Source organism: Chrysochloris asiatica, unplaced genomic scaffold (assembly GCF_000296735.1).
Source record: "Chrysochloris asiatica unplaced genomic scaffold, ChrAsi1.0 scaffold00390, whole genome shotgun sequence".
In the NCBI taxonomy this organism is placed as follows: domain Eukaryota; kingdom Metazoa; phylum Chordata; class Mammalia; order Afrosoricida; family Chrysochloridae; genus Chrysochloris; species Chrysochloris asiatica.
Window position 1 is genome coordinate 1618148 of NW_006408908.1, and position 25487 is coordinate 1643634.

The window sequence follows — 25487 nt, forward strand, 5'->3', positions numbered from 1 at the left end:
TTGTTGAAAATACCATGGCTTGGGTCAGACATACCTTAGTCCTAAAACTGACATCTTTGCTCTTCAACACTTTAAAAAGTTCTTGTTCAGCAGATTTACCTAATACAATAAGTCACTAGATTTCTTGACTGCTGCTTTCATGAGTGTTGATGGTTGATCGAGCAAAATGAAGTCTTTGACAACTTCAGTCTTTTCTCAGTTGGTAAGATTGTTGTTTATTGGTCCAATGGTGAGGATTTTTGTGTTCTTTACATTGAGATGGAACCCATACCAAAGGCTGTGGCCTTTGATCTTCATCAGTAAGTATTTTAAGTCCTCTTCACTTTCAGCAAGCAAGGTTGTATCATCTGCTTATTGCAGGTCGTTAATGAGTCTTCCTCCAATCCTGATGCCATATTTTTCTTCATATAACTCGGCTTCTCAGATTATTGGGTTAGCATACAGGTTGAATAATATGGTGAAAGAATACAGCCTTGTCACACAGCTTCCCTAATTTTAAACCATTCAGTGTTCCCTTATTCTGTTTGAACATCTGCCTCTTGGTCTATGTACAGGTTCCTCATGAGCACAATTAAGTGTTCCGGAATACTCATACTTCTAAATGTTGTCCATGCCTTGTCATGATTTACGCAATCAAAAGCATTTGCATAGTCAATAAAACACAGGTAAACATCTTTCTGGTATTCTCTGCTTTCAGCCAAGATCCTTTGGATGTCAGCAATGATATCCCTCGTTCCATGGCCTCTTCTGAATCTGTCTTGAACCTCTGGAAATTCTCTGTCAATGCATGGTTGCAGCTGTTTCTGTATTACCTTTAGTAAAACTTTACTCACATGGGATATCAATGACATTGTCCAGTGATTTCTGCATTCCACTGGGTCACCTCTTTTGGAATGGGCACAAATACGAATCTCTTCCAATCAGTTGGCCAGATAGAAGTCTTCCAAATTTCTTGGCATACATAGTGAGTGTCTCCAGTGCTGCCTCACTTTCTTAAATGATTTCAATTTGTATTTCATAAATTCCTGGTACCTTATTCTTTGCCAATGTTTGCAATGCACCTTGGACTTAATCCTTCAGGATCACTGGCTCATATGTTATGTCTTGATATGATTGAACATCAACCATTTCCTTTTGGTACAGTGACTCTACATATTCCTTCTGTTTTCTTATGATGTTTAATGCATCATTCAATAATTTACCCAGAGAATCCTTCAATGTCACAAGTCAAGGCTTGAATTTTTTCATCAGTTCTCTCAGCTTGAGAAATGCTGAGCATGTTCATTTCTTATGGTTTTCTAACTCCAGGTTTTTGCATATTTTGTTGTAATATTTGACTTTGTCTTCTTGAGCTGACCTTTGAAATTTCCTGTTCAGTTCTTGTAATTCCTCACTTCTTCCTTTTTCTTTAGCATCTCTGCGCTGGAGAGCAAGTTTCAGATTCTCTTCTGATATTCATTTTGATCTCTTCCTTCTTTCTTGTCTTCTTAATGACTTTTTGCTTTCTTCCTGAATTATGTTCTTGATGTCATTCCACAACTCTTCTGGTCTTCTGTCTTTAGTGTCTAATACCTCAGATTTCCTCAGATGATCTCTAAATTCAGGTGGGATATATTCAAGGTCATATTTTGGCTCTTGTGGACTTGTTTTCATTTTCTTCAGCTTTACTCTGAATTTGCATATGAGCAATTGATTCTCTGTTCCACAAACTGCCTCTGACCTTGTTTTGGTTTATGATAAGGAGTTTTTCCACCATCTCTTTCCATAGATATAGTCAATTTGATTTATCTGTATTCCATGTGGTGAGGTCAATGTACATAGTCATCTTTTACACTGTTTAAAAAATGTTTTTGAAATGAACAAATCATTCATCTTGCAGAATTCTATCATGCAATCTCCAGCATCATTTCTATCACCAAGGCCGTATTTTCCAATTACTGATCCTTCTTCTTTGTTTCAAACCTCTGCATTTAAATTGCCAGTAATTATCAATACATCTTGATTATATGTTTGATCAATTTCAGACTGAAGAAGTTGGTAAAATCCTTCAATTTCATCCTCAAGGGATATGGTGGTTGGTGCGTAAAGTTGAATAATAGTGGTATTAACTTGTCTTCCTATAGGCGCATGGATATTATTGTATCACAGATAGCATTGTACCTTTTGACAGAGCTTTGTATGCTCTTTTTGATGATGAATGCAACACCATTTATCTTCAATTTGTCATTCCTAGCATAGTATACCATGTGTCTGTTAGATTCACCAATACCCTTCTATTTCAGCTCATTAATGCCTAGGGTATTGATGCTTTTGTCTTCTTTTCTGTTTTTGACAATTTCCAATTTTCCTAGATTTGTACTTGGTATATTCCATGTTCCAATTATTAATAGATGTTACAGCTGTTTCTCTTCATTTTGAGTTGTGCCCATCAGCAAATGAAGGTCCTGAGGGCTTTCCTACATTTGCGTCATCACAGTCAGCTCTACTTTGAGAAGACAGCTCTTTTCTCAATTGCATTTTGAGTGACTTCCAACCTGAGGGCCTCATTTTCTGGCACTATATCTGACAGTATTTCACTGGTATTCATAAGGTTTTCAGTGACTAAATATTTGGAAACAGTCTGTCTCTCCTTCTTCCTCGTCTGTCTTCATCTGGAAGCTCATCTGAAATATATCCTCTGTGGGTGAATCTGCTGGTATTTAAAATACTGGTGGCATAGCTTTCAGAATCACACAACACAACACAACACAAGCTGCCACAGCATGGACAAACTGACAGACAATGGTGGGGGGCTAGAGGGTAGACACATGTTAATGTGGGGAATGGCAGGCAGTATACCATAGAGGGAGATTAGGAGAGGAAAGATGAAGGTAGTGGGAGACCGAGGCATGGAGGGGATTGCAATCAATGTAATGAAGCAAAGTTATGATTTGTAGAATGTAAAACTGATGATCTATTCTATAAACCTTCACTCCATTCACTGTAAAAGGTTTTAAAATAAAACATATAAAACATGACCAAAGAAATTTTGGAATTTTTCTTCTCTTTATAGACTATACTGTGCTGTTTGGATTTTAAAACATCTAGCTCATTACTGTCATAATAACATGCATTCTCACAGACAAAGGATGAGTAGATATTTCAACATCAAAGAATTCAACAGCAGTGTGCCTAAACATTGACACCCAACAGAGGGAAGCTTGAGACAGGGGCAGCAAGGCTGAGAGCAAAGGTAGTCAGGCTTTCTTTTCCTCTCATGGCCTGCCCGATGTCACAAACGCAGTTCTTTTATTCTATCTTAGAATTTGGGGAAATCAGTCATAATCTTAAGTAACTGCAATTGTGGACTTGTAATTAGTTAAAAGAAAAAAGAGAGAGAGCAAGAAAAACAACATGATAACCCACCGCCATCTAGTTTTCTAGGTTTCTGAAGCTATCAATCTTCATGACAGCAGAAAACCTTATCTTTGTCCTGAGGTACTTGAAGACCTGACTTTGAGGTAAGCAGTCCAGTACTTAATCTACACCACCACCAGGGCTCCTGAAAGCATAATATAGAGCCTTGTTTTCACAGAGAACTTTATGCTAGCAACAGTTATATTGTTTTAGGGTTCCAATGTGACATTTTCAACCAATTTTATAAAGTTTTACCCCAGAAACTGGTTTAACTTACTCCATGAGTATTTTTGGAGGGGTACTGGCAAGTATCGGGAACCAATAAAAGTGTATTTGGGGTTGTTAAATGGGTCTGAGATTACATAAAAATGAGAAGTAGGTAGGCAAAGCTCAGAAACCAGTCCCCAAAACATAGGAGTTGTTGGAGTCAGTATTTCTAAGTTTCTATCACCAGTGCCTGACCCACAGCACCACCAGAGCTCCTTGATTAAATACAGTATATAACCTTTTTAAAGAAATTCACACCTTTAGCAAAGGAGCTTTCTGGTTTGGGCTCAGCACTTTGTTCTTCTCATGTTTGTGCAAAAGGATGTTAAAATTAATATCCTGTGTTAATCGCCACATACTATACAGAGTGAAGGTTGGCAAGCTCACTAAGGTTTGTTTTTGTTTGGCTTCTGGGTGCCTTCACATGGACAGCTCAGGGATAGAACATCAGTGAGTAACACATATCTTAGATAAAGAGTACTTTGGTATTAATACCACCTGACTATATTGCTCGAAAGTGACCACGCCCAGCTGCTCCTCATCCACATCCTTGAACCTCTGCAGGGTCTCAAGGAGCTCTTCTTCCAGGGGGATGGGCCAAGGCATGGAGATGACTAACAGGAATTTCCGCCAGTTCACGAATTCTGAGTTCACTACTAATAAAGATGTTAGCTCCTGTAACTGAAGAAAACAGGAAACAGCATTGGGATGTATGTATGCCTCTATGTTGAAGCTGTCCTTGCTTAGATTTTCATAGTAAGAAGTTCAGAAGCAAGAAGTAGGCTTTTATTCTGGCAAGTAGAGCCAGTCCTGACTTTTGTCAGCCTAGGTTCTACCAACCCATCCACATACCAGATAGCAGGCACCTAGAACATGTTTCACTTTTGCTTCCTTGACACTTGTGAATTTTGCTTGCTTTTATGCAACCAATCCAACTAACTGTTACACAATTAACAGCAACACACAACTAATGGACATATATGAATCCACCCACTTTGTACTTTACACTTAGAGATGGAACAACTGTCGTCTGTGCATGGGCTCTTTCGGGCACAGGGAAAATCATCTTTCACATTTTGTTTTCTGGTATGTTTTTAAGGCACACACTATGAGAAATAGCCAAGACTACCAGCTCATTCATTATCACTAATTAGGATGAGTCCACCTTGTAATAATAGATACAAACTCAGCTGTTGAGCCTTGGGAACACCTCATAAACTGTTGATGCCATTCATTCTTCAAAAAATTGAACATGTCCATATGATATGCCTTCATTTGAAGTTTTTATTTTTATTGCTGATCTATCAACTTGCAGAAACTGTGCAGGACTACTTATTTTATGACTATTTACTCATTGGTCAAATAAGAACACTCAAAACTTGGAAATCCCAACAGTAAGACACAAAAACAATGGGAGCTTACTTCAGGTTGAGTGAGGTGCATCCAGCTACTAGGAAAGTTGTTTGTTCCAAGGTTCAGGGTCACCAAGTCAAGCAGAATATCAGCAAAGGCTTTACTTCCAATGATGCCTAGCAATACAAGGAAAAATATGCTGTTTTCTTCTCTGTAAAATAATTTTGTTCCTATATTTTAAAAAATAACTTTTAGAGAACTCAAAAATGTTTTGAAAACCCCAATTAAAAATGGATTTCATGATTGTCTCACATTTTTGGTTCTCAGCTAAGTCAAAATGTTGTTGTTGTTGTTTTTGGCTTAGTAGTCATGCACTCCAGATTGGAAAAAGTACTGAGAATTAATTCTATTGTTTGGAGTCTCCTTTGACCTTTTAAATAGGGTAGATTGGATACTTAATTTTTTTTTTTCCTTTAAGGTTTCTTGTAAGCAACAGGGCATAAGAGTAAACATTTGAGGTAAATATGGGATGAAAGTGTTTCTGATGTATGCAAATCACCACTGTGAGCAAGGCAATACACGTGTCTTCGTATTGCCCAGTAGATCACAATCTATTTGCTTTTGCCAAGGGAGGGAGATTTGGATTGTTATATTACAGATTGGAAGGTGCTAATTTAATCACTTAATGGCCTCAGTATTTCCAGGTATATCATAAAAGATCATTAACCTTTGAGATGTTTTGTTCTTATATTCTAATCTACTTTACCCAAAATCAAATGTCTATTTTGTCAGCTCTCAATTCAAATTACATGCATATGCATTACCAAAGAAACAAGAACACTAAAGAAGCGAATGTGCTTTAAAGCTTTAAACACTACCACCAGACAGCAGAGATACCTTTAGAGCCAGAAGAGACTCCAAGGTGCGTTCGGGTATCTTTCAGGTCCAGAATACATAGCTATTCTTCTTTGTATAGGAATAAAAAATGTAAACAAAGACATAGCATCTCCATTTGTTCCTTTTACATCTAAGTGTTTAGCATTTCTAAAAGTCCTACCTCATTTCCTCTAACCTTTTGGAACATGCACTGATCCTGTTAAAATTTCAGGAGTTCAAACAACATGTACAATTTTGAGATCTGGAAGGTAATTTTCTGAGTAGCAAGAGCAGAACATTTCTTTCTTTGATATGATTGGCTATCCAGCTGGCTGTTCAGAATACATTCTTTATCCTGTTTCATCCAACCTGAATATCTAGTTTAATAGAGATGAAAATATTTTCTGGATAGTAAAATTTTCAGTAAAGTGAGCTTCATATACAACACTGGTTTTTAGTTCACTTAGAAATACCTCACCCATCGAGATGAAACCATCAATAAAAACTGTTGGAATCATGAGAAGGCTCAAAGAATTTTAAAATTCTAATGAGTGAAGAATATATTTCCATTGTTTCTAATGGTGGCCAGTGAAAGCAAAAAGTGTTATAAAACAGTACATTTGATTTACAAAGACATTGTTAATCGGGGCCTCTTCACTCAAAATGTGAACAAAATTTTAAGTTTAGCTATTTTATCTAAATGTCCAAGGCATGCAGTGATATATGATTTCCACATACAGAGAAGTAACAGAAGCATTTACAAGTTTTGTTCATGGACACAAAAGAAAGTCTTTAATGTTGCCCAAATGTTAGCTATCTAATGCAAAGAGTCTTTTATAATTATCCAGGGTAAACAGCTAGTTTGCCAGTCCCAACTGAAGTCAGCAAAATAGAGGAAGACCCTCAAGGAGCTAGCCTGACATTATGGAAGCAATGGGCTCAAACATAGCAACAACTTTGAGGACGAGGCCAGACTGGCCAGTGTTTCGTTGCTCAGTACTTTGTGTGTCAGAACTGACTCAACAGCCCCTAACAACAGCCACCTTTAACAAGAACTATCAGAAAGTTAGCATCAAAATACGGTCACTGCTTAAGAGCATGCCCCTCCACCCAAAGTATAAGAATGAGTATGAGGAGACAGAAGTGATAGTTAAAGTTATAGGAAATCAATTGTTGAGGATTTCTTTGTGTTTGGAAGATGTCAAATGTCTTTTCTGTTTGATGAAGGCTAGGTTCTGTTTTCCTTTACTATTTCAATTTGTTGGAAATCTTTTTTTGCTCAATGACGAAGTTGATATTTTTCATATTACTAATCACTTTCAGAATGGCTTTCTGAGTCTGATGAACAATCAGAGTTAGATCTTGTATCTCCGGTTGAAGATGGTATTCGTGTATTCCACAAGTGGATAGCTTTCCTAGGGTCAAAGTTATTTATGTCTGGAGAATTCAGCTGAATTATCAGGAGATCTGTCATACTCTCAGCCTTGATTTTCACATGCATATGTGAATTGGTGCGTTTCATCTGACTAAAGCCTCGTTCTGTTTCAGCTGAGCTTGCAGGAAGACTCAATACTAGGTCTACCAGAGTCAGGATATTCGGATACTTGTGTAAATAAACAGAATTCACAAAATCCCAGGTTAACTTGCGTATGTTCTGAAATCTAGAAGAGAACATGAAAAATGTAAAAGATTTAGAGCACCCAAGTTTTACCCAAATATTTATAAATATCCACCAGTTTATTCAGTTTATTTGCTTCCTTACCTGGCATAGATCTCCAATTTCAACATGCTCCATTCAGTGTCCACTTCATCGATCTTCACATTGGCAGCTTCCAACACTGGCTCATAATGTGCAACCAGGATTGATACTTCCTTTTCTCCAAATTCTGCAATTAAAGCAAAGGACACCTATATGAAAGGCGCTCATGCGAGTAGTCGAACAACAGTGGCTTTAGGCTCAAGGTGAATGAGTTACCTTGACTAATCTTTCCAGGCCAGAGTTTGAAGCTTCCAATCATGGTAGCTCTTACCACATCATGGCTAGCATCTTGGAAACAGCCTCGCAGCTTTTTGATGAGATGTGTTAACATCATGGTTCTCACAGAAGAAATGCTTCCCTTTCCTCTAAGGTTATGGCCATGAAACTGTGTGGCTGAATCCACCCTGCGTTCTTTTGGCCCCGGTCTAGGGGAAAAAAAATCCCCCCCAACCCAACAAAAATTTACATGAAGAAGTACCTGGCAAATAATTTCCCAAATCAGACTGTTTGGTAGACAGAGCCTTAGATCATTCCCAAGCCCTCACCTGGACTGATAAATTCTGAGCATTTCCAGTGTTGACTCTAAAGTGGCAAATACGTCAGCGATTGAGGAATTTCTGTTCTGATTGACACGGGACAGAATACTGAGGACATTAATGACATCCACCAAGAAATGGGCAAACTTAATGATATCATTTTGGAGAAGTAACTCTAGAAGTTCTTTGGCTTTCTGTTGACTGGCTTCACTGCTGCCTTCACTTGCCTATAACACAGGTTGGGAATAACATAGTGGTTTAACTTTCTCAGAATTAGTGTTTAGAGTACAACAAAAGCATTTTGTTATTCTGAAAAAGAAAATAATATGGTATTTCAAAATTACTTACTGAATGCAGTTGCTGGACAATTGCAGGATATCCCTTAAGAAAGTTCTGGAGGGCTGCCTGTAATCTGTGAAGCCACTTCCTGCTTCCAATTTGAGAAGGCATTACAGGTCGAAGGTGAAGGCCTTTGAATGCAGTTATCAGGGAACTCTTGTGGAGAGCAGACTGGTGATAGAAATGATAAATGTTGTGGAGGAGCTCTCTAACATTGTTGTACAACGGAATGCTCTGGAACACCTCCTTGTAAGAGAGCTCTAGGCGATGTGCAAAGCAGTGTACAATCTGCACACATGGCTGGATTTCTCTTAAAAGCAAGGCCACTCCATTGTTCTCACCCTCCATGACAGGAGCGCCATCACTTCCAAAACCAACCAATTTCTTGGCCCAGTCTTGGCTCGACAACCTGAGTTGAAGATTTAGCTCCAGAGTTTTCTCAATGGCGTTTTTGATTGCTAGAGGATCCTGCTTTTCCACTGTCTGCACCCCAACAATTTGGCAATGTACTTTCCCTGCATGGGCAAACTGCACGTAGACAAGTTCGGCTTCCTTGATTAAAGTGTCTGTGACTCCGTCGCTGATGACGGAGAAAAATTTACATTTTTCTAGCTTCTCCCTTAGGTTTCTCCGTTCTACTTCAGCTATAAAATAAGCAAACATTCTCGCTGATTTATTCGTTCTGAATACTGGGCCAATGTCAACTCCCTTCATATCATCCAAGTTGCACATCCAAATAAAGTCTTTGAGGGGATGGCCGGTTTTGGCAATCGCGTGACATGATCTGAATAAGTTCTCCACTCGGCCCAGGGTGACCTTGCTCATGGTCCTCACCATCAGCTCAGTGGTGGCTCTGTTCACTGGAGAACCACTTGTTGCTTCCATCAACGAAGCCTTAGCATGTGCCTCGCTGAGGTGGTGTGCACTGAGAAACTCAGTCCGAAAGTTGTCAGTACCATAGAAGAAACTCACCTGGCTTCCCCGTGACTTCACACCGTGCTTACGACACAGGCTACAGAACATGAGATTTAAGATCTCATCATACACAAGCCATGGGTATTTTTTCAGCCAGATTTTCAAAAACTGATTATTCCTTTTGGGAAGGTAATAGTCAAGCGTCCGTGACTTTTTCTGATCCTTCGTGACTGGTGCCACATCACCTGGAGGATTTCTGCCTTTAAAATAACTTCATGTTGTTATTTTATGCAATTACCAATCTCTAGCCTCAGGGCCTTACCTCCTCCCCTCCCCCATCCCTCCACCCTCATATTTGCGCAGTAGATCCTGGGAAAATTAAATTGAGTGTTTGCTATTTAACAGGAATTCCAATTAGTGGTTTCTTCTACTTAAGTGTTGTGAGTTGTTGTTGTAGTTGTTAAGTGTCATCGAGTCGGTTCCGACCCATAGCGACTTTGTATAGGGTTTCCGAAGAGCGCGTGGTGAGCTTGAACCGCCAACCTTGCAGTTCAAATGGCTTTGCAGTCTGGCGCATTAACCCACAGTGCCGTGGATTGTCTCATTTCATCCTCACAATCTATGAACCCCATGTTGTAGCTAAGAAACTGGACAAACTATTATTGTCAACAGATTCTGCGGATGATGCAAATGGCTAACACACTTGGCTGCCGGATAGGTGGTTCAAGCCCACCCACGGCACTTTGGGAGAGAAGCTTGGCAATGTATTTCTGAAAGGTGCACAGCTAAGACCCTGGAGGGTATCCGTCAATTCTACATCAATGTGAAACGTGAGGAGTGGAAGTTGGATACACTATGTGATTTGTACGAAACCTTGACCATCACCCAGGCAGTCATCTTCATTAACACCCGGAGGAAGGTTGATTGGCTCACTGAAAAGATGCATGCCCGAGATTTCACTGTTTCAGCCATGCATGGAGATATGGACCAAAAGGAATGAGATGTGATCATGAGGGAGTTTCGTTCTGGCTCTAGCAGAGTACTGATTACTACTGACCTACTGGTCAGAGGCATTGATGTACAGCAGGTTTCGTTAATCATCAACTATGACTTACCCACCAACCAGGAAAACTATATACACAGAATCAGTTGTGGTGGATGTTTTGGCCGTAAGGGTGTGGCTATTAACATGGCGACAGAAGAAGATAATGTCTCTTCGAGACATTGAGACCTTCTACAACTCCTCCATTGAGGAGATGCCCCTCAATGGTGCTGACCTCGTTTGAGTGGGGCTTTCTATCCTGGTCCCTAGTCCTGACCAGGGTTCATTCCTGGGGAGTTGAGGAGCAGCAGCAAGATGGGGGAAGGAAGAAGGGGTCCAGGGATGGACATCTTGTCATTTTTTTTGTTTTTCCTTTTAATAATTGTCACTTTTTGAGGCAAAAAAAAGTCACTTTGTGGAGCACAGTTCTATTCTGACACACACGGGGTTGCCATGACTTGAAAATGACTCAATAGCCACTATTTATTTATTATTAATTCATTAATTAGGCTTCTAGATTTACTGCTGTGTTTCTGTGATCTGAATCTAATCTAGTGGATGAGAGAACCATATATTGGGCCATTGTCCTCTTCACTGTGATCCCTAGTTTTTGCTAACTGGCAAGATATTTCTGTTAAGAACTCCAATCCTTCTACATGATTCCTTTTCTAAGAACGCTTCCTGTATTACTTGGTTTGTGTAAATGTCAGACTAGTTTAATTAAAAATCAAATTTCAGTTCAAAATATGGGACTTACTACCTGCAAATATCTGTTATTCACATTTAAAAATTTTTCTCAGAGATAGTAATCTTAGTATCTCTTAAAAATTCATAGAACTTTCCAGTTATGTCTTTTGGACAGCAACCTAGGTGCCCCTTTTCTTGACTCTTGGTTACTGGAGGCTTTGTGGAGAGATTAATTGTGTCTGCGCAGCCCTCAGACATTGTCTCTTGAGTCCATCCTACCTTTCCCTTGACTCCACATGCCTTTGATTAGTCCTCCCCTGCTTGTCTTTTGCACACCACTTGAGACTTCACAACCTTCACAATCTATTGTTGTGGTCTCACCTCCTGCCCTTTGCCCCACTTTACTGTTAGCCTAAGAACACTGTTTCCACTGCTGTTTAGTTGATTCTGACACAGAATAAGCCTACAGGACAGAGTAGAATTTCCAAAGCTATAAACCTTTATAACAGCAAAGTGTTATAGCTTTCTCCTACAGAAAAGCTGGTGGGTTTGAACTGCTGACCTTTTGGTTAGCAGCAGAGTGCATAACCACTATGCCATTTTATACTTCTCTATGTCTCTTCCACTTTTCCTTTGCTGGGATGTCCTGCCCCTTGCTTCCCTTCCTGAAAGACTTAATGCAAACATTTCTCCTGGGCTAGCCCTTATGCTGATCTATACAGCAACAGTATGGATTATTTATATTGATATATGTAAAGGAGTCCTGGTGTGGTGCCTTAGGGTAAGCATTAGATCTTAAAATCTGTTTGAACTGCAAGGTTGGCAGTTCAAACTCACCAATCATTCCTCGGAAACCCTACACAAGGTCACTAGGAATTGGAACTGACTTGAGAGCACTTAACAACAACAATAACAATATATGTTAAATAATCTAATTATATATGACAATAGCTCCTTCCTCCTTTGAATTCCTTTAAAAACTGGGAAGCCGATTGAACCAGCATGGCCACTATAGCCTAGAGTTCTGAGCATGTGCCCTTGTCCTCAGAGTTCACTCACCCAAAATAAGAAAGGTCTTCAAGAGGAGTTCAAAGGATGGGTCCTTGTCAGGCCATTAGAACAATGTTACAGATCTTTACAATGAATCTTGAAGGAGCAAGAGTGTACTATTTCCTGAAGTCTGTTCTCTCCAGATAGCCTCTCAGCAGAGGCCAAAATAGCTATGGACTGAATGTTTACAGGCTCACAAGAAGGAGTTCTTTCAGCTTAAGTGGAGGCAGAGGAACATTGCTAAAGTGTTCTAGTTTCCACAGACTCCAGATTGCTTCTGTTAGAGAAAGGCCACCTTTCTGATGTATCTGGCACTTGATGTTCGGAGACAAGATGTACCTATTCAGAGTGTTCTAAAGTACATGAAATGATTGTTGCTGCTTTGGATGCACAGAGTCCCTGAGGAACCACATCCATAATGCTTTAATTCTACCAGTGGTATCTTTTTATTTTTTTTTCTGGAAGCATTCTGGGGAAATGATGAATGTGTACTTGAACACTAAGATAATACATTTGGAGGCTAATAAGAATTCTTGTTTTTGTTAGGTACCATTAAGTCAGTTCCAACTCATAGCACCCTATGCACAACCGAAGGAAATACTGTGGGGTCCTGCTCTAGTCTCACAATTGTTGTTATGTTTGAGCTCATTGTTGTTGCCACTGTATCAATCCATCTCATTGAGGGTCTTCCTCTTTTTCTCAGACCCTCCACTTTCCCAAACATGATGTCCATCTTGAGGGACTAGTCCCTCATGACAACATGACCAATGAACTAGAGAAGAAGTCTCACCATCCTTGCTTCTAAGAAGAATTCTTGCTGCACTTCTTCCAAGACAGATTTGTTACAGCAAGGATTAGTCCCACACCCTCGGTACACAGGGTTGACAGGGATGGGCAACTTAGACATTGGCTACCCAAAATGGCGGGGCTACAAAGGCACGAAGTGACTCGCTTACAAGTTTTCAAGAAGGAGCTTAGTTTCAGAGGGTGCGGGGGAAGGTAAAATCTCCACTGAGTGGTTTCTAACCTGTCTAGACAGGGCTGGTGAAAGGAGATGGGAATAAGACTCTTGTGGTTCAATAGTGAATAATAAGTATCAGGACTGATCCTGATTGTTGCATATGTAAAGGTAGACGTTTTGTAACAAAAGAAGGGGAGTGGTTGATCTTGCAGTCCAGGAGCGGAGGACCCTGGGACCATCAAGGGAGAAGAGTAGAGTGTGAGACCCTATCCAGAGAAGCTGTGATGCCAGAGATGGAGGCAGAGATGATGCCATGGAAAGATGGAGTGGCTGGGGACTCTAGACTCAAGGAGGGAGAGGGGCTATGGGCTGGTGGCCAGGGGGCAGGCTTGCAGGATATGCCCTTTGGTTGTTTGAATGGTTATATATTCCTGAGTGCTTTAGTGTACATCCAAAACCAAAACAAAAAACCCTTGAGGGAATGGAAGCAAATGTTGTTGAATGATGATGCATGGAGGGGATTGTAATCATTGCAATGAAACAAAATACAATAGGATGAATGTAAAGCTGATGTTCTCCCATGTAAACTATCACTCAATTCACAATAAAAACTTAAAAAAAAACAACTCCTCTTTAAAGTGTTAAAGAGCAGAGGTGTAAGTTTGAGGATTAAAGTGTGCATGATCCAAGCCATGTGAAAGTTAGCAATGAATGACTAAGACTATAGAAGAATCAATGCATTTGAATTATGGTGTTGATGAAGACCATTAGAAGCACTAAGGACTGGCAGAAGAACCAACACACATGTTTAGGAAGAAGCACAGCCAGAATGTTCCTTAGAAGTCAGCATGGTGAGACTTTGCCTCTAGTACTTTGGATATGTTTTCTGGAGAAGGACATTAAGCTTGGTAAAGTAGTTCATAGGGTTTCCAAGGAGCAGCTGGTGAGTTGGAACCACCAAGGGTCAGTAAAAAAGAGGAAGCCCCTCAATGAGATGGACTGAGTGTCTGCAACAATGAGTTCAATATAACAATTATGAGGATGGCCCAGGACTGGACAGTGTTTCCTTTTGTTTTGCATAAAATGGCTGTGAGTTAGAACCTACTTGTTGTTGTTGTCAATTGCCATCGAGTCAGTTCCAATCCATAGCGACCCTGTATGGGTTTCCAAGCAGCAGCTGGTGAGCTTGAACCACCAACCTTGTGGTTTTCAGTGCAGCACATTAGCCCACATCACCACACCAGGACTCCAGAATCTACTAGAAGGCACCTAATAGCAACAGGACAAGTTGAGTGACTTTTACCAATTGCTGTGGTATTGATTTTGACTCATGGGGACTTTCTGTGTATCAGAGAAGAACTGTGAGTCCTAGGGTGGTCAGTGACTGATTTTTCTGAAGTATATTGCCTGGTCTTTCTTCCAAGAAGTCTCTTGGTGAACTCAAACCTCTAGCCTTCTAGTTAACAGTCAAGTGTGTTAACTCTGCATTACGCAGACACTCTAGCTTGCCTTTATTTCTTCTTCTTCTTTTTTTTTAAGTAAAACTATTCATTTCCCCTTCTCTCTCCCTTCTTTTATTTCTTTCCTATTCCTACCATACTTTGGCAAACAGTGATACTGGGAAGCACATGTGTCTGTTGACATAATTTAGTCCTGGTGTGGCACTGTGGGTTAATACACCAGACTGCAAGATTGGTGGTTCAAGGTCACCAGCTGCTCCTTGGAAACCCTACACAGGGTTACTATGGGTTGGAATCGACTCAACGATACTTCACAACAGCAAGAAAAAGCATTTTTACAATTAATCTAAGACATACACATGTCAAGGTAGAGTTGTTTGTTATCTAAATTTAAAATTTTAATTGAAATGCAAATTCTGGTTTTGAGGCTGGATCCAAGAATGTATGACAATTAACATCAAGATTAGGAGGTTTCCTTGTGAAAGGGATTCTGAGTAACTGATGATTTTCAAAATCTATTTCCACCTACTCAGATGACCCAAAAGGCTTTGGTGTTGACCTACTAATTGGGTTATTTCCATCCAGTCCCTCTGGTGTAGGATCAAAGCAAATGATATTTCCTATGTAGAATCTTTGTATGGGTACTTTTTTGCTCTCTATAAAAAACAGTGTGAATATAATGAAGAGCAAAAACAACTTGGAAGGGAGACATCTAATAAAGTGCATTGTGAAGACCACACAATAGGGAAGAGGAAGGAATCTATCTGACTGAAGGACTGAATGCATTATGGGTTGTCTCTATAAAGCGCTTTGTTTCGTGTTGTAATGCCTGTTGATTGTCACATTTCCTTCATATCCACATGCTGCCAACTTAAGGCTTGACCATCCATATCTTGTGTGTTTATGCCTTGTACATATGTGCTCATGTTGACTAGATGTGGTGACACATACCAGTGATGGGGCTCACATTTATACCTATTTCATCTTGGGCTTAGACAAAAAGTTTTCAAAATCAGCACAGTAAGAGCACAGTAATGCCCTTAATAAGATTTGATGTGGAAGTTTGGACATACTGGGCTTTTAAAAAACAGATTATATACAGTCATAATGAAAGTGGAATCATGTTAAGACTAAAGTCAGTTGACTATCCTCTAGGAAAAAGGGATAACTTTGTAATAAATTGACTGGCAGAAGATGAAACAAACCTGCTTGCTAGAGGTAACTTGCTTCAGTGAGAAAGCCATGGAGTCCAGACTGAAGCATGACCACAGAAAATTGCTCACCTGCTCTGTGAGTCAGTGTACAGACCTATACAATAAGCTAGTAATCCTACACAATGGGTTTGAATGAATTGTGCTATCCATTGATGGAACATATTGAAGAAGGGCTAGCTGTAAGAAAAGCCTGAAGAAACAAAACTTGTGCAGATACTACAGAGGTATGATGATACATTCTACAGGAAATAAGGAATTCGTGTGCAGAAAATATCATGTACACATGTTTAAAGAACTTGTTCTTTAACCACTGAAGTAACTATTTGTCAAGAACTTACTTAGTTTTAGTCATTGCCTATGACACATTGAGGGATGGGTCAAATATGAAAAGGACATTCTTTACCCTCTGGCCTCCTTTCACAGACAGAAACACAAACTCATAATCCCCACACAAAACTTAGATAAGAAGCATGCACAAATTGCTAGATGGAGTAATATTCAAATTCACATATTTGTCCCTTAAGGGGGTCAAGGTCCACAGGGGAGAAGAAGAAAGATTAGCAGGAACGAGAATCACCACACTGTTACAGTATTAGTTGTTGTGATTCTCCTGTTTATTTCAGATCTATGTTGTATGAAGCAAATATGTGAAAAGTTTGAACTAAGTAAGGATTCCAGTGCTGTGCATTCCAAATGGTAGATCTTACTTGTGGGCAAATGATTACTATCTTGCATAATCTTAACCTTTGTGTGTGTTTCTCATAATAATTGTTTTTCATACCTTTAGGTGCCATATCTAAGAACTGACTTTGAAGATTTTCCAGTTGTTCAATGGTCAGGGTACCATTTTCTTCTTTTTCTACAGGCGGAGGACGTATCGGTGGTGGAGAATCTGGAAAGACTTTGATATCACCATTAATGAAGAAGTCTTCTTGGTTTAAATAAAGTTCATTTTGAATTTTGGTGGATGTTTCAATGTGATATCGAGCTACCTCAGTTAATTTTTCAACACTAAAAGAGGAAAAATTGTTATCGCCATTAAAGATAACTATGATATTGCTTTTAAGACATATACACCAAGTTAACTCATTATAAACCTACTAAGAGGGCAGAATAACCAGTAAGATAAAACTGTTAGAATATATATTTAGTTGACATTGGGATAAATTAGAGGGAACCAAATTTGATAATGCATTTCACATTATGTCAGAGGTGTGGCGCTGTGGGTTAATGCACTGGACTGCAAAGTCATTTGAACTGCAACGTTGGTGGTTCAAGCTCACCAGCCACTCCTGAGAAACCCTATACTGGTCACTATGGGTCGGAACCGACTTGACAGTACTTAACAACAACAACAAGACATATTTATCAGACTGAGCTCTGATACGTATATTCCACTGAAATGGCTTTGCTTCACAAAGAAAATAGATCCTAACTAGATCACCTGGCTATGTTGTTATTGTGAAGTGCTGTGTGGAGTTGGTTCTGACTCATAGTTATTCAGTATAGGGTTTCCAAAGAGCAGTTGGTGGGTTTGAATTGCTGGCCTTGTAGTTAGCAGACCAGTGCTTATCGTACAGTGCCACAGAAGTAATAATCAGGAACAACTATGGTGTAGTAGGAAGACCTCTGGAAGCTGAGTTCTTATTTTAAGACATTTTCTAGACCATTCTCAAGTGACTTGATAAGTCACTTAAATTCTGAATCTTCGTCTTTTTACAATGAAGCCAACAACACACTATCCCCTACCTTAGTCAGGGTAATATGAAATCACATAGACTGTGTATTTAAACTGTGCTGAAGATTATAGTTAAGGCCTTAATTAGTGAAACAAAAGTTTAAAGACCATGAGTAAGTATGAATAAGTAGTTTGAATAAGTATGAACATGAATTTTACTTCCTCATAAATGAATAAGCAAAATTGCACTGTGTTGAACAGTGTTGCTCATGTCTTATAATGAAAGATAAACCTTCACAGGAAAATACATATTTAATATGCTACATTGTTGTTGTTAATGCCTTTGAGTTGGTCCTGATTCACAGGGACTCTGTATAGAGTTTCCAAGGAGCAGCTGGTGGGTTTGAACCACTGACCTTGCAGTTAGCAGTCCAGTGCTTATCCTACAGTACCACACCAGGACCTCTCCAATATGCTACTGTTATTGTTGTTAAGCACCCATGATTCAGTTCTGACTCATAACAACCCTGCATAAGGTTCCCAAGGAGTGGCTGGTGGGCTTGAACTGCCAAACCTATGGTTCGCAGTCAAGTGCTTATCCTACAGCGCCACACCAGGACGCCCATATAGTATGCTTTATCTAATTCGTTTATACTTGAGAGTGTTTGTGTCCTGGGGGTTGAGAGGAGAGCTGGAGAGGGGAGGGGGGAAAGAACATGAAGGAGGAGGGGCTGGAAAACTAGGTAGAGACTCAACCAGAACTAGGATTTTAAAACAGATGTGCGCCACCTGGTGGAAGGTAACCAAGGTAATGTTGTTGTTAAGTGCTGTGGAGTTGATTCCAACTCATAGCGACCCAGTGTAGGGTTTCCAAGGAGTGGCTGGTAAGTTTGAATCGTCAACCTTGAGGTTCAAATCGACCTTATGGTTGAGTGCTTATCCTACAGATGGAAGGTAATTGGCTCAATAATGGAAGGGTGGGATAAGCCAGGAAATGAAAAACTAGGATTTGAAATTCAAAGAGATCTGACAGCTTTTTGCTTTGTTCTCTTTTCGTGTATCACCAAAGACTTTTTGTAGTAACAGAAAGCATAGTCCCAAATCCCTAGGTTTACATTTCTTGTGGCTATAATACACGAGAGCATGTGCAGATTCAGAGGGCAGAGAGACGCATATCTACAATGTCATTCAGTATCCCTGCTGCTGCATGCTGTCCTGTGTACAGTGCCCTGTATAAGGTTTCTGGGGTTGTAAATCTTCATGGGAGCAGAAAGTCTTACCGTTCTCCCACAGGGCGGCTGGTGGATTAGAACTGCTAACCTTATAGTTTAATGTATAACCCACAACACTCTCAGGGCTCCTTATTAATCTCTGGTAGCGTAGTGGTTACAAATCGGGCTGTGAACCTCAAGGTCAGCAGTTTGAAACTACCAGCTGCTCCACGGGAGAAAGATGAGGCTTTCTGCTACCGTAAAGATTAACAGCCTAGGAAACCCTGTGCGGGGTCGCTATGAATCAGAACCGACTCCATGGCACATAACAACAACAACAACAGTATAAATTGGAGTACATCTGATAAAAATATGAAGCCTGTATACTTTATAGTCATCCATGGCAACCATGAAGAAGGTCCACTTTCAGTTTTTCCAGTCACACAGAGAACAGAGCTAAACATCACCGTGATGTTTGTAAGTTCTGTGCTGATAGCTTATTTAGTTGTTAAGTGCCATCAAGTCAGTTCCAACTCATAGTGATGCTGCATAGGGTTTCTGAGGAGAGGCTGGTGGGTTTGAACCATCAACCTTGTGGTTTGTGGTCTAGTGCTGGCACACAGTGCCACATTAGGAGTCCAATATATATATATATATATATATTGTTGTTGTTGTTACTAAATATACTCCTGGTGTGACACTGTGGATCAGCACTGGACTGTGAACTACAAGGTTGATGGTTCAAATCCACCATCAGCTCTCAGAAACCCTATATAGGGTCGCTATGAGTTGGAATCTACAGCACTTTACAATAAGTATATATATAGTTAATAGATGTCCTGATGAGATGCTGAAGGATAATCACTTGACTGCTAACCAGCCACTTCTTGGAACTATATACAGGTGTCTGTGAGTTGGAACTGACTTGACAGAACTTAACAACAGCAATATACAGACATGTGTATATTGGATATATACAACATATAGAGATGGAGTTCTGGTGTGGCGCTATGAGGTGCTGGACTGCAAGGTCGGCAGTTCAAGCTCATCAGCTGCTCTTTGGAAACTCAATACAGGCTCGCTATGGGTTGGAACCATCTCGATGGCACTTAACAACAACATGTGTGTATATATATATTTCTTTTTTTTTTTTTTTTCACTGTGGAGTCAACAGTTCTAAACAATTATCCTGACGATTTCATAGTAGAACTTTAATTATGTGACAAGGATGGGAGAAAACAAACCGTAAGAACTGGCTTTTAAAGGGCAGTTGTTGCCTTTGAGAATACTTGACATTTGAATCCTATGTACATTTGTTGTTGTTAAGTGCTATCTTTACAGAAGCAGAAAAGCCTCATCTTTCTGCTATGGAACAGCTGGTAGTTTTGAACTGCTGACCTTAAGGTTCACAGCCTGATTCGTAACCATTACACTATAGCAGCTTCCAAAATTTCAGTATGTATCACAAACTGTAGTGTATCACAGAATCTAGATCTAGTAGAAAGCTCTGAAATAGCCTGGGTAGAGTGTTCTGTTGTATAGATGAAGCTGATGAGGCCCAAAGTGATTGCGCTGCTCATTTGTGAGCAATATAGGGGAAAAAATGAGATCTTCGGATTCTCAACTGAGAGCTATTTCTACACTTCTGAGTTGTCTCTTTATGACTTGCTGGGTAGGACTCAGAGAAATAGACTCACTGACCCTCACTAGCAATGATATACTGGAACTAACTGGAGAAACAGAACTGGGTATTTCCCTGGTAAGGGATTCAGCCTAACTGGCCAAACATTTCGGTGAGAAGCTTCTTCACCTTCCATTAATTGTATGGTGCTTTAGGATAAGTCTAAAAGGAGCTGTGATGATAAGATACAGTGTCTAAGTGCTTGGTGGCTAACTGAAGGTTGGCAGTTTCAATCCACTAGCTGCTCTCTGAGAGAAAGCTATGGCAGTTTTCTTTCATAAAAATTTAAAGCCTTGGGAACCCTGTGGGAGCAGTTCTACTTTGTCCTACGGTCACTACGAGTCAGAATTGACAGCGTTGATTAACTTTAAAAATAAGTCTGGCACTAGAAAAATATGAAATGCTACTATTCCATTTGAAAATCTTTTTTGAAAATTACTTATCATCTTACTGTGTAAACCAAGGTACTCTTTGAACCAAACTCATCAATTCCATGTAAAACTGGATATGAAGATGGAATGCTTTGATTTGATGTAGGATTTGCTGTTTGAAAACAGCAAATATAGATGTGATTATAAATGTTCACTCCTAGTGTTCAGCAGATGCAACTTCCTGAAAGTTCAAAGTTTATATTTGCAAATGTAATTTATATTTGCTAGTTTACATTTACACATATCTTAAATGTCTTTTATAAATCTGCTACTCAGGAATTAACAAGGCATAAGTTTAAGGAGCTCTGGTAGCGCAGTGGTTACAAATCGGGCTGCGAACCTTAAGGTCAGCGGTTCGAAACTACCAGCCACTCTGCGGGAGAAAGATGAGGTTTTCTACCCCCCGTAAAGATTTACACCCTCGGAAACCCTGTACAGGGTCGCTATGGGTCGAAACCAACTTGACGGTACTTAACAACAACAACAACAACAACAATTTAAAAAGGCATGTAGTACTTTACCTGGCCATTTCACGCAAGTACCTCTGCCCAAGCCACTTTTCCAGGAGTTTATACACATCTACCACCTTTGTTACCAGATCTTCAAGAAAAGCCAATGCTTTCGTCTTTATCAGTTCAAGTCGAAACTGCGTGGCTATTTCTGTTTTGAAAGATAAATATGGATTTTTAGAAAAGTATTATATGTACCCACAGTTTCTGATGAACTGAATTCATTTTTAAACCGATTATGCTTCGAGTTGCGAAGTTCTAGGTGCATATTTAGTATGCCAGCATAGATAAGGTAATGCTGCTGGTGAGAGGTGTCCTTGAGTTGGTTCCGACTCAAAGCTACCCTAACTCTGTACAGCAGGCTAAAATGTACACTACCCAATCCCTCACCATCCTCGCAATGGTTACTCATGTTTCATTCCGTTTTTGCAGCTACTCACTGTGTTAATTCGTCTCATTGAGGGGTGTTCTCGATTTTACTGAAGTTCTACGTTACTAAGCATGATGTCATTCCTAATCCTATGGCCAAAGTATTTGAGATGAAGTCTCATCCTCCTTGCTTCCAAAGAGCATTCTGACTGTATATCTTCCAAGATTGATCTGTTCATTATTCTGGCAGTCCATGGTACTTTAAATATTCTTCACAAACACCATAACTGAAAGGCATGAATGCTTCTCCAATCGTCTTTATTCACTATCCAGCTTTCACACGCATAGGAAGCAACTGAATATAGGATGGCTTGGGTCAGGTGTGTCTTAGCCCTCAAAGTGACATCATTGCTTTTTTAAAAACAAAAACAAAACCTCAAACAATTTAAAGATGTCTTTAATTTAACAACAGATTTGTTCAATGCAATATATTCTTTGATTTCTTGACTGTTGCTTCTATGGTGTGGATCTTCAATCCCAGTAGAATGGAATCCTTGACAACTTCAACCTTTTTTCTGTATATAATGAGGTTTACTGGTCTAATAGTGAGGTTTTTCTTTTCTTTACAATGAGATGTGATACATACTGATCTTCATTAGCAAGTGCTTCAAGTCTTCTTTGCTTTCTATAAGCAAGGTTGTGTCATCTGCATTGTTGTCAGGTGCCATCGAGTCGGAACCGACTCATAGAGACCCCATGAACAGCAGAACGAAACAATGCCCAATCCTGGGCCAACCTCACTACTGCTGCCACACTTGAGTCCATCAATGATGCCATCTGGCCAATCCATCTCATTAGAGGTCTTCCTCTTTTTCTCTGACCCTCCACCTTACCCAGCATGACATCCTTCTCCAACGATTGTTTCCTCTGGACAATATGTCCAAAGTATGAGAGAGGAAGCTCAGCCATCCTGGCCTCCAAGGAGCATTCTGGCTGCACTTCTTCCAAAACAGATCTATTGGTTCTTTTGGCAGTCCATGGCACTTTCAGTATTCTCCTCCAACACCACAACTCAAAGGCATCAATTCTTCTATGATCCTCCTCATTCACTGTCCAGCTTTCGCATCCATATGAGGCTATTGAAAACACCATGGCCTGGGTCAGATACACCTTAGTCCTCAAGCTGACATCTCTGTTCTTCAACACTTTAAAAAGTTCCTGTGCAGCAGATTTGCCCAGTGCCATACGTCGTCTGATCTCTTGACTGCTGCTTCCGCGAGTGTCATCTGCATATTACAGATTATTAATGAGTCTTTCTTCAATTCTGATGTCTTGTTCTTCTTTGTATAGTCAGATTACTTGCTCAGCATAAAGACTGCATAATTATGGTAAAAGGACAGATGCAATAGTGACACAATTTTTTTTTTTCTGATTTTTAAACTATGTTTTCTTTGAACTAGTACCTGTTTGCCTATGTACAGGTTCTGTATGACCACAATGCAGTGTTCTGGAATTCCCACTCTGTGGGATGTTTTTAATAATTTGTAATGATACACACAGTAGAATGCCTATGCATAGTCAATAAAACACAGGTAAACATCTTTCTGGTATACTCTACTTTTAGCCAAGATCCATCTGATATCAGTAATGACATCTCTCCTTCCACATTCTCTTCTGAATCTGGTTTGAATTTAAGACAGTATTTTATCTATTTTACTCAGAAGCAAATATAATGTTCACTAGGTGCTGTTATTGTTGTTAGGTTCCATTTAGTCGGTACTGACTCATAGTGACCTATGCACAATAGAACAAAACACTGCTAAGTCCTGGGCCAACCCCACAACGCTACGCCTGAACCCATTGCTGCTGCTATCGTGCCAGTCCATCTCATTGGGGGTCTTCCTCTTTTTCTTTGACCCTCCACCTTACCAAACACGATATCCTACTCCAGAGATTGTTCCCTCTTGATAATATGTCAAGACTTCGTATGGGAGACGAAGTCTGGCCATCCTGGCTCCCAAGGAGCACTCTGGCTATACTTCTTCCAATACAGATCTGTTGTCGTTTTGGAAGCTTATGGTACTTTTAATATTCTTTTCCAACACCATCATTCAAATACATCCATTCTTCTACGGTCTTCCTTATTCACTCTCCAACTTTTGCATGCATATGATGTTACTGAAAATACCATGGTTTGGGTCAGGTGCACCTTTGCTGCACCAGACTTCTTTTAAATGTGAGCTAGGTATTGGCAAAGAGTATTAAATATATTGTGGACTTCCAGAAGAATGAATACATCTGTGTTGGAAGAAATACAACCAGAACATTCTTTAGAAGCAAGGATGCCAGACTTTGTCTCATGTACTTTGTACATGTCATCAAGAAGGACCAGTCCCTGAAGAAGGACATTGTACTCAGCTAATTGAGTGTCAATGAAAAAGAGAAAGACCCTCAATAGAATTCATTGATACAATAGCTGAGACAATGAGCTGAATCGTAGGAATGACTGTGAGGATGACATGGGACCAGGCAGTGTTTCATTCTGTTGTACACAGGGTCACTGTGAGTTGGTATCTACTCAATGACACCTCACAACAACAACAGTAGCAACAACAGTCATTTAAAGAGATTATTCAAACATAATTATATTTGAACTTGATTGCTTTTTATTGTACTATGTTCTGTGAGAAACTTGGAATGGGAAAAAACAAGTGGATGATTTTGGATTTCAATAAGGATGGTGGGAACAAAGTCTCTTTATTATCTTACTGTTTGAATACCTTCATAAAACCTGTGTATTCCAGGGCCTGAAGCTGTTCCTTGTATATAATAAGGGTCATAGATTTTACTTCCAGAATATCTTTCCAACCCCATTTTTTGGCTGTTGCTTTTTTCCATTGCTAGACCTAGGTTAGGCAGCAATTTCCTCTCTGCCAAAGTAATAGCCTTCTTCCTGTTTTACTACCTTCTTTTCCCCATCTCAAATCTACTATCAAGAGTAATTTGTCTCATCTGCAGACATAACCACATTCATTTTTCTGCTCAAAATTCTTCACTAGTTCCCAGTTGACAGAGGGAAAATTAAAAAAAAATAAAAGTACTTAAAGAGCCTATATGACCCTGTGTTACAAGGCTCTCCTGTCCAACACACACTTCATGCTCTTGAGGTACTTGAAGGTAAACAAATGTTCCCCTTACCCCTCTCTCTGTCTTAGGATGCACTTCCCCTCTGCCTTTCTTACTTCTGTCTGGGCTTTGGGCAAATTTTCCATAGTCTTACAGTTCAGTTCAAACTCTAGCCTGACCCCCCCAATTCTGTCCTTCTCTGCCCCACGCTCCTTTAGGGTCATATGCCTATCTCCAATTTCACAACACAAGTGATTGCTTATATTTTGCTTTCTCTAGGTTGGATTTTGTTTGTCAGTTCATATTATATTTGCACACATACTATGTGTATGTCTCTAGCAATTATCACAGGGTCTGGCACTTCATGGAAACTCAAAAGACATTTTGTTCTATGAATGCATGAATTTGGTCCTACTAATTTGCCCTTGAGATTGTTGTTGTTGTCAGGTGCCATCGAGTCTGAACCGACTCATAGCGACCCCATGCACAGCAGAACGAAACAATGCCCGATCCTGGGCCAACCTCACCAACGCTGCCACCCCCGAGTCCATCAATGATGCCACCTGGCCGATCCATCTCGTTGGAGGTCTTCCTCTTTTTCTCTGACCCTCCACCCTACCCAGCATG

At 39.9% G+C, this 25487-nt stretch overlaps 1 protein-coding gene across 1 annotated transcript in view; it reads right to left on the reverse strand.

The window, feature by feature from the left end:
• Positions 1–25487, reverse strand: part of SPEF2 (sperm flagellar 2) — a 366767-nt gene that overhangs the window by 67366 nt on the left and 273914 nt on the right. The window contains 4 exon segments of the mRNA XM_006876554.1: positions 4162–4344; positions 5086–5192; positions 16637–16866; positions 21378–21516. Coding sequence (XP_006876616.1) covers positions 4162–4344; positions 5086–5192; positions 16637–16866; positions 21378–21516 — 659 coding nt within the window.